The 10,230-nt window shown below is 40.2% G+C and overlaps 1 protein-coding gene across 1 annotated transcript; it reads left to right on the top strand.

The window, feature by feature from the left end:
• Positions 1-6,400: 6,400 nt before the first annotated feature.
• Positions 6,401-7,699, top strand: PV09_09537 (uncharacterized protein; the record flags this gene model as incomplete). Its single annotated transcript, XM_016363610.1, has 6 exons — positions 6,401-6,504; positions 6,568-6,721; positions 6,775-6,957; positions 7,013-7,093; positions 7,151-7,373; positions 7,438-7,699. Coding segments are annotated over 6 exons (1,007 nt in total), but the record flags the coding sequence as incomplete, so codon positions are not given.
• Positions 7,700-10,230: the final 2,531 nt, after the last annotated feature.

Below are 10,230 nucleotides of genomic sequence, written 5' to 3'. Positions count from 1 at the left end.
CCTAGCGATCATTTTGATCATTATTGAGCGAAATGATCGCTTCTGCCAATCGGCGTTCCCTTGGTCGTTAGTCATTGGTCGGCGCGCTCATTTTGCTCAATACTGAGCGAAATGATCGCTCCTACCAATCAGCGTTCTCCTGAATCTACTCACGTGTTACTTCGTAACAATAGTAGTAACTAGTAATATACTGTAGCACTACTAAGGTTATATAAGGTAAGGAGATACCTTATAAAGCTCCAGTGATATCACTTAGAAAATAGTAAGAAAGATAGGTCGCCAGAAATGCTTTATATAGCAAGGACACTCAGCTAAGTTCTTACATTGACTGCTTATAAGTATACTTAAAGTAATTCTATAAGTGATTACTAACTATTTAAGTAAGAAATTAAATAAATAATTAAAGCTAAAGCAATGGTGCTTGTAGTACCTAAGGTTCTGCAGCTCAGTTTACCATAGGACTGGATATAATAGTTCAGTATGGTGAAAACAACTGCAATAGATTAAGATATATGGTCCTACTACGACCCTAATTAAAGTAATAAGCTACTTTAGCCAGGCGATCTAAGTCAGCTAACAGCTACTCAAGAATGGCTATATATACTTAAAATCAACAATTATGAGCGGAAGTAGAAAGGCCTAGCCAAAGTCAACGCGATCATTTAAGGTATAGTTTACAAGGACTATCAAACCTACCTTAAAGATACCTATACACCTAGGCAGAGGTTTATTAAATTATATACTACTATTAAGCTATCAACAAGGTAGATTAAGGATCTTACTCAAGAAGAATATGAAAGCCTAATAAAGGGCCCTAAGCAGATCTCTGTTGACAAGTGGTTCAACCGATAGATCACCTTAGCACCTAGGCTAAGAGCATTAAATATTCCAAATCTAGGTGAGGCGTAAGCATACTACAGCTTTATCCTAGCTACCAAGACTATTAATCCAGCATTCTATAACAGTGCTATGAGCGATCTCGGCTAAGCAGATAGGGAGACTGGTTATATGGATTGGCTCAAGGCAATGCTAGAGCTACTCAGGGATAACCTACATGGACCTGAAGATAATAATAGCTTGGTGGATACCTTATAAATGACCCCAGTATAATATATAGCCTTTAATAATCAGCTTAAGTTAATAAGAGATGATTACGATCTAAACCGCCTCACGCTGGCAAGCTTAGTAGGTCGATTTAAGGTAATATAGCTAAGCAAGTATAGCCAGCACCAGCTAACTAAGGCAGCCTATACGACTTTTCAGGGCTGTAAGCATGATTACGAAGATAGTGACACATCAGCTAATTAATCAGATGGTTTATATTAACTAAAGAAGAAAAGAAAAGCAAACAGATTAAGTGGCGAGTGAGATACCCAACTATTATTAAAGCAGAAGCTGCAATAGAGGTGTATATGCGGGAAGGGTCACCCATATACCAAATACTATTATCTTGTTCCTATAATAGCACCCTCTAACTGGAAGCTGAGGGAGGCTATTTAAGCAAAGATTATCAGTTTGCTATAAGGTAATCAATAACTCAATAACACTGTATAAGCGACTCTAGATAAGGCTAGTATTAAGATACCTGACTGGTATCCCAAGCAAGATATAGGCAAGTCTAGATCCATTATATCAGTAGGCTGAGCTGCATTTGGAGTGCAACAGCTTACTATATCAACAGAAATAACTACTGATCATATAAGCTTATTCTACCTTGATTCATACTTAAACACGCATATATATAATAATCACAAGAGATTTAAAAAACTGACTCTGATTCAAGATAAGGAGGTTAAGGTTGGAGACACTTATACAGTAATTTAAGGTATAGGGATGATTACTATAGCAGTTAATGGATTATAAGGCTGAATGCTGATCAACCTACATGACGTCGCCTATTACCCCAGGTTTCACATGAATCTGGTTTCTTATCCTAGACTCAAAACTAAGGGGGTAAGATAAAATGATAAGATCAGATGGCTAACACTGAACAGCAAGCACTACATACAGGTATTTAAGTAAGATGGATGACCTATCATTGAACACCTAGAAGTTTCAATATCAACATCGCTAGCGATGGCTAGCAGCAAGCAGCCTCCATCCTCATCAGCATCAATCAACCAATGGCACATCTGGTTAGGATATCCTAGCCTTAAGGTACTCAAGCACCTTAAACAGCATACTAAGGGAGTTAAGATGACAGCACAGCCATCAAAGCTGGTCAATCAGCTATGTGCCGAATGCATCCAGGGACAATAGCAACGTCAGCAACAGCTAGCCCCAGTTGATCCCAGTACCTATCCCTTTGAAAAGGTCCACTTTGACCTTATTAAGATTAAGCAAGCATTTAATATTAACCAATAGGTACTGCATTTCTATTGCACCTATTCAGGTTTCCATATAGCATATACCCTATTATTAAAGAATAGATCACTTCTAGCATAAGTAATAGAATCATTTATAAAGCTAACACAAGCCTAGGGTTATACCATACGGCAACTATAATCAGATAATGAACAAGGGCTGAATCAACAATGGTTTAAGCTAATTCAATTAAATGATATCACATATCACCCATCAGCATTATATACGCCTGATCAAAATGGCACTACTAAATAATCTGGGGGGGTAATCACAATAATAGCTCGAAAGATATATCTTAAATCCAAACTACCAATCAGCTTATAGCCTTTCTTTATAGACCATATTATCTATATAGCGAATCGGCTACCAATCCAACACAGATAATAGCTCACACCATACGAGATGGTGCATGGCAAGCCACCTAACTTAACTGGCTATAAGACAATCGGTTCAAAGGCATACATACTAATCAAGAATAAGAAAGGAAGACCAAAACAGTACAAACTGCGCAGTAAGTCGATTATCAGCTATCTCCTAGGAGTCAAATCTATAAATATATATATTATATAGCTACCACAACTCAATCAAGTAATCTATATAAGAGATGTTATCATTAATAAGCAGCAACGCTACAAAGCTAATAAACAAATAAGTACTGATTCCTCAAACCTTCTATTAACCATAAATAAGATCAACCTCAGTAATAGCGAGATCGAAGAGGCAATCAGCTAAGAGTATGAAGTACAACTACAACCTAATCAACCTTAGGCTACCTCAACGCCTCCACTGGAACCGGAAGAGATTCAAGAGGAGCCTCCAGCAGAGGTACAGACTGAACCGCAAGCCTAAATATATATACCACCATCACTAGTAACTATAGTAACCAGTTAGCAACAATAACCTTAGCTAATAGTTATTAATACCCTTCGCAACCTTTAAATAAGCTTAGGTCATACAATCATGTAATTGAGCAAGGCCAAACAAGCTATAAGTGCTTAGGCAGTCAAGCGCTTAATTGATGAGTTAGATAATAGAGCTTATAAATATAGCTATTTACTTAAGTGTCTAAAGTTTGACTTAGGTATATAATAAGTATTTGCAGCCGCCTCAGCAATATTAATTAGGAAATATAGGACGCAGCTCAAGCCACCGCCAAAAAGCTGGCACTAAATACTTAAATATCCAGAAGTATAGGGCTTCATCACTGTAGTATAAGCCGAAATGGATCAACTATAATATAATGAAAGCTGGCAAGAAGTGCAAACACCTCAGGAACAGCAGGTGCTACTACTTAAATGGGTCTTTACCTATAAACTAGATCCTGAGGGCTATCTTCTAAAGCATAAGGCGAGGTTATACGTTTAAGGAGATCTACAATAGCCAACATATAATAATATATATATGGCCATAGGCGCATACTGAATACTGCGCATCCTGCTTGCAATCATTGCAGCCTTTAATCTTATATATAAAAAGGGGGATATCAAGAATGCCTTTCCTAAAGCTTGGCTTGATCAGCCAGTCTATACATATATAGCACCTGGCTATAGATTGAAAGGCATAGTCTATAAGCTACAGAAAGCACTATACAGACTTAAGATCTTACTAAAACTATGGTACACAGAGCTATCAACCAAGCTAAAGTCACTCAGATTTAAGCCATATCCAGATAAGATATATCTGTTCATTAACAAGGTTACCCAGATACTGATCTTTATATATATTAATAATATACTATTCATAGCTCATCCATTATACTGAGCTAGTCTTAATCAGCTACAGCGCAAGCTATATAATAAGTATGAGATCTAAGGGCTAGGACCAGCAATATTATTCCTTAATATTTGAATCATTCAAGATACCAAAGCAAAATCGATCTGGCTGCTACAAGACACCTATATTAAGAGAATTGCCTATAAGTTCAGACAGACCAAGTGCACCAAATCGCCATTATCCTCAACAGCTAAATTTGAGCCCTACGAGGCCCAAGCTAGCCCTAAATAAATAATGGCTTATCAGTAGTAAATTAGCTTAATCCTTTATACAGCAGTGATTAGCAGATTAGATATAGTATTTATAGCAAATATACTAGCACAATTTAGCCAGAATCCATCACCGCAGTATACTGAGGAGGCCAACCATATGATCATATACTTGAATAGCACCAAATATTTTATACTGAAGTACAGTAATCAGCCTAGTACCAATTAGGACAAGCTAAGCATATTCTAAGCATCAAGTGATACCTTATTTGCAGATGATCCGACCAATCAGCATTTAACACAAGGCTATATACTATCGCTATTCAATAGGCCAGTCACCTGGCAAGTAAGCAAGCAGAAGATAGTAGCTACATCAACTACTGAAGCCAAGCTATTATCACTCTCACTAGCTGCAAGAGAGGCTATAGGCCTTATTAGGTTATTTAACCAAATCAGGCTAGATATTAAGCAGTAACTGACTATCCTATATGATAATCAATAGATAGTTAAGCTGATTAATAGCGAAAGACCTCAGTTAACCACTAAGCTTAAGCATATCGACATCCACCATTACTGGCTTAGACAAGCAAGGCAATCAGGCATACTTAATATTGATTAGGTGCCAACAAGCTTAATGCCGGCGGATGGCCTTACCAAAAGACTTTTAGGATTAAAGCATGCAGAATTCATCAAAGCTATAGGAATAGAGGATACTGCTGATAAGCTTGAATCATGTAAGGGAACAACAGATTATAATAGTGATAGCCACAGTAATAATAATAACATATAGGTATAGAAAAATTAAAAGGCAGTCCAAGTAATTAATCTATAATAAAGCTATTATAGATCAAGATTACTAAGACTAAGGGGGTATATCGCAAATCACGTGAGCCTAACTCAGCAGATATTCTGGGGCTTATCTATAAGTTGCTTTAGGATTGAAACCTAACAACTAACAATCCAATCCATAATGCAATCAATGCAATATTTCGCACAATAATCTCTTCCTTTTTCCTTCTTGTACGCTGCACAACAGCGATTCCTTCGCATGGCTTAGCTTAGCTAGGCACTCACATGCAACACAGGGTGACCCCATAACAGTTTAATAGCTTCAGAGAGGCATATGGTCTCAAGGCATTTAGTCACTTGATAAAGGATACTAAAGCAGATAAATAAGAGATAATAGAATAAGTAAGATCTGGTAGTGTACCTTACCAGATCAGGGGTATATCAGTCTAAGCATATACTAAGTATCATATAATATAAGCAAACGCTGGCTAGATAAGAGAGGAGAGCCAGGGGTAGGGGACATGACAATAACTATACAATCCATCAGTTAAGATAGTATATAATGAACTAAGCAGGTTTATGATCTCACTTATACACCATTCATCATTCCCGTGATCTTCCGCACAGACATTGACAACCCAGCACCGACATGACTCATGACCCTATGAATCATGACATATCTGTCATTTACCCTTAGTAGCATCACACACAACTGATTCATGCGTATCGCATTTGCGCCTTGCAGCTTGCTCCTAGAAACTTGGAACACTACCACTCACAGTGTTGTTTACATGAGTACTTTGCATTTCGCTTGCTATGCTAGTAGAAACGTCTCTAGCGCTCTAGACTTAGAGGCACGTCTGTACGGTTCAATCGGACCCAGAAGACACATGTTTCGTCATCTCTTTCAGCAAGCTCAATTCAACAGGATGAAGAAGCAAACTATAGTGAATCAACAAAAGTGCTTGCCATACTGTGCACTTTCACCCAAGTCGATTAAATCTGACATTGCTCAAACATTTCCAGTCACGTTATCAAGCCACGAATCCTTAGCAAAACTCCATTTGGCTATTTGAAACTGTTCTCGCGTCCTATCTCAGCTGGTTTCCTCAAAGTTATCTGCGTAGCCTGTTCGCTGTAAAGTGCTTCATCAAAATGGGATCGCTCGACAACCAAACGATGCTTGCCGCTCAGTATAATAAGGTGACTCCACTATCCTGGGACCATCCGTCTGTTCGAAAGCCAGAGCCAACAGAATAACCTACAGATTACAAACCAAATCGAGGTCAATCGCATACCAATACCTTGTTGTCAAGACAACGAGGTCTTAATCAAGACGAAATGTGCATCACTATGCCATTCTGACCTGGTTAGTCTTTTCCTCCATCTCGACTGGCTTTGAAAATGCAGCTTGAACTCTGATTTTTCGCAGATGCTTTTCTGGGGCCATACTGCGGAAAAGCCTCCGACAGATACTATCACCATTGGCCACGAGAACACTGGCCATGTTGTTGCTGTCGGAAAGAATGTTAAAAATATGAAGATAGGTGACCCAGTAGGCTGCCTTGGTTGCAGCTATGCTTGCTGTAAGTTGTCGAACCCATGCTTACTTTATGTGCGACACCCTGAAATACCGCAGACGAGTGCGAGGGCTGTCAAGTGCACAATCTGTTTTGCGAGAAGGGTACCGGACGGCTGCACGGCTTCACCTGCCCTGGCCATTTTGCAGAGTACTCTGTAGCGGATAGCCGGAATGTCATGGTTCTGCCCAAGGGAATGGACATGATAGCAGCTGCACCACTGTTCTGCGCGGGCATAACAGGTAAGACGTGACCTAATTCATCCCATATCAGCTCATCGACTAAGTCGCTTTGAAGCATACCATGCCGTGCGCGGTTGCGATCTCGACCCCGGTCAGTGGATCGCCATAATCGGTTGTGGAGGGCTTGGTCATCTTGGTATTCCATCATTCTACACATCTGAATCCATGATGATCGCTAATATTGTGGCTATAGCGATTCAGTACGCAAAGGCGATGGGATTGAAAACCATTGGAATTGACATTTCGAACGCGCAATTGGAAGCGATCAAAGAACTTGGAGCTGACGTGGTTGTCAACAGCATGGAGGAACCGGATTTTGAGGCTAAAATCAAGACTATTACCAGTGGTGGCTGCCATGCCGCTGCCGTCTTCAGTGCTTCTAACTCAGCATATGAGAACGCGCCGAAAACTTTGAGGTACGAAGTCCAAGAAACGTTGAGGAACTCTAGTAAGGAAAGAGGACTGAGAAGTCACAATTAGGATCAATGGCCTACTCATGGTTGTAGGGATACCCCAACGACCATTGTCGATCAGCGCTTTAGATATTTTACTTGGAAAATACCGCATCGCCGGAAGGAGTAGTGGCATTCCTCAAAACATGGCAGAGGCAATTGAATTTAGTCATGAGAATGGAATAAAGTCGCATATAACGACATTTAATGACATACACGACATTCACAAGGTGGTGGAACTGATGAATTCAGGGAAGGCGGCTGGAAGATTTGGAATTGTGTTTGAGTAGCAGGTTGCCAACCACGAAACTTTGTGAAGGCAGTGAATTGAGATTTTTGCTCGCAGGCTTTACTTCTTGCAGATTTTTTTAAGAAAATACTTCATAACGATGAAGATTCTGAAGCCGAGAGCATCCATACTAGTTCATAACCTCGAAGAGGCTTGCCAACAATTCCGACACAATTGGTGTAGTCGAGTATATGGTTCAGCGGACCATTACGTGAGTTTACCTCATCACTGGGTGTAGCCCACATTACCTTTCAAAGGTGCAGCAGCGTATACCTGTTGAAATCGAGCCTCATTTACCATCAATATCTTCATTCAAAATTTTGGTAAATTTACTGAGTCAGTTCTTGTTCTTCACATGACTGAAGGGAATAGGTCTCAAATCACCATGCCAAATAAGGCAAGTTTCTTAAATGGCTGGGCGAGATGATATGCTCGTCTCTTCGCGTGCAGCCCCTCCAGGGGGTGCCAAAAAGTAGTCTAATTTGTGCATATAGCCATGCAGAGACTTATTTAAAAGTAAGAAAGGAGACGTCTTCCGCCAAGTGATATGTGAATTTGAATACGCACGGTTTCATTCTGGATCATTGTACCAGTGAAACCTGATACCAGCCGCTGTATTGCATTTTGCCATACTTGTCAAATCTCTGCCTACAAGACAGAAAGAGAAATAAGATGTCATCCGGATTGTTGCGTGGAAAACTACTGCGTTGCGCTATTGCTACGAGTGCGGGAAGCTGTTACCTTTTGTTTGGATATGATCAGGTACATTATCTTGCATGCATATGTGACCGTTCATGGCTAAACTTTGGAGCAGGGAGTGCTCGGCGGACTTGTAACTCAACCTAGTTTTCTCGATGCCATTGGCAATCCAAGCTCAAGCTTTCTGGGCACCATTGTGGCCTTGTACAATATCGGGTGCTTAGCCGGCTGTATCTTCGCCGCACTTTTTGGCAATAGTTTGGGTCGCAGGAAGACTATCATGCTTGGATGCAGTATCATGATCGTCGGTGGAGTTATACAAACTGCCACCTATGGCGCCGCTCAGCTCATTGTCGGACGTTTAGTGTCTGGTCTAGGCAACGGTACAGTACTTCTGGCCTTTATATGAATCTTCTCCCAAACTCATAAAGTGTGAATCCACAGGTATGAATACATCGACCATTCCAATTTACGTATCCGAATGCTCCCCTGCGAAGTATCGAGGTCGATCTGTTGCAATTCAGCTCTCTATTGTTATTGTAGGTTCTTTGACCTCAGACCTCCTTCCGAGGCGTTAAACTGACAAGTAATCAGTTTGGCACCGTTATAGCTTATTGGCTAGATTATGGTACTATCAAGAACTTATCTGGCGATGTATGAGCGTCACACATACTCTGCTTTCGCTTTACTCACAAAATTAGGTCGTATGGAGATTTCCAATCGCATTCCAGAACGTATTTGCACTCTTTACCATATTTACAATACCGTTTCTGCCCGAGACCCCAAGGTTTGTGTGACGGGTGTAGACATAGAAAGTTTCGAAATCTGACTCGCAATCTAGATGGCTCTACTCTCACGGTAAGAAGGAGGAAGCAGTGAGCGTTCTGGCAAGACTCCAAAATACCTCTGAAGATGATCCCAATGTGCAAAGTGTAGAAGAAGAGATGGCCAAAGCGTTACAGCTCGAAGAGAACTCCGTCAAATTCTCGTTCAAAAACCTGCTGAACGACAAAACTCCGGTGAAGAACACAAGAAGACTGGTTCTCTGCTTTATGATTCAATTTTGGCAACAGTTTACCGGAATCAACGTGATCGCTTTTTATGTCACAATAGTCCTCGAAAAAAATGTCGGTCTGGCCCGAGAAACTAGCAGTCTGGTCGCTGGCTGCATCCAGATTGCTTTCTGGATGGGTACACTTCCTCCAATCTTTTTGTTGGACAAGATTGGTCGTCTACCAGTCCTTATAATCGGCTCTATAGCTTTGCTAACAGCTATGATTATATTCACAACTGGAATAGCAATTAACTCTAAAGCTACTGCAAATATAGCACTGGCTATGCTGTTTATTTACGAAATCTCATTTGGAATGTCATGGAACGCAATACCATGGCTTTACGCACCAGAAATTACACCACTACAGCTACGACATATAGGATCAGCTATAGCAACTTTCTCTGAGTGGCTGTGGACATTTGTAAGTACATATACTTTACTATTAGTAGAAGATATAAAGGCTTATATATACCTAGGTTATCGCGCAAATCACACCGCATGCTATTGAAAATGCAGGCTGGAAATTCTATCTTCTCTTTAGTATTATGATCGCCCTTAGTATACCTTTTAGTTACTTTTTCTTTCCAGAGGTCAGTTATATATTATTCTAATAACTTAAAGAAGGCCTTACTAATTAAATAGAATTTAGACCAGCGGCAAAACTCTGGAGGAAATAGACTACATTTTTGCCGGCGAAAAATGCGATCAAGAAAATGGGAAGGTTACTCCTAGCTTCGAACTCGATCACAAAAAGCTGAACATAGTTCAGGACTGAGCAA

The sequence above is a fragment of the Verruconis gallopava genome (assembly GCF_000836295.1).
Source record: "Verruconis gallopava strain CBS 43764 unplaced genomic scaffold supercont1.75, whole genome shotgun sequence".
NCBI classification, from domain to species: domain Eukaryota; kingdom Fungi; phylum Ascomycota; class Dothideomycetes; order Venturiales; family Sympoventuriaceae; genus Verruconis; species Verruconis gallopava.
This window is presented reverse-complemented; position numbering and strand designations above follow the sequence as displayed.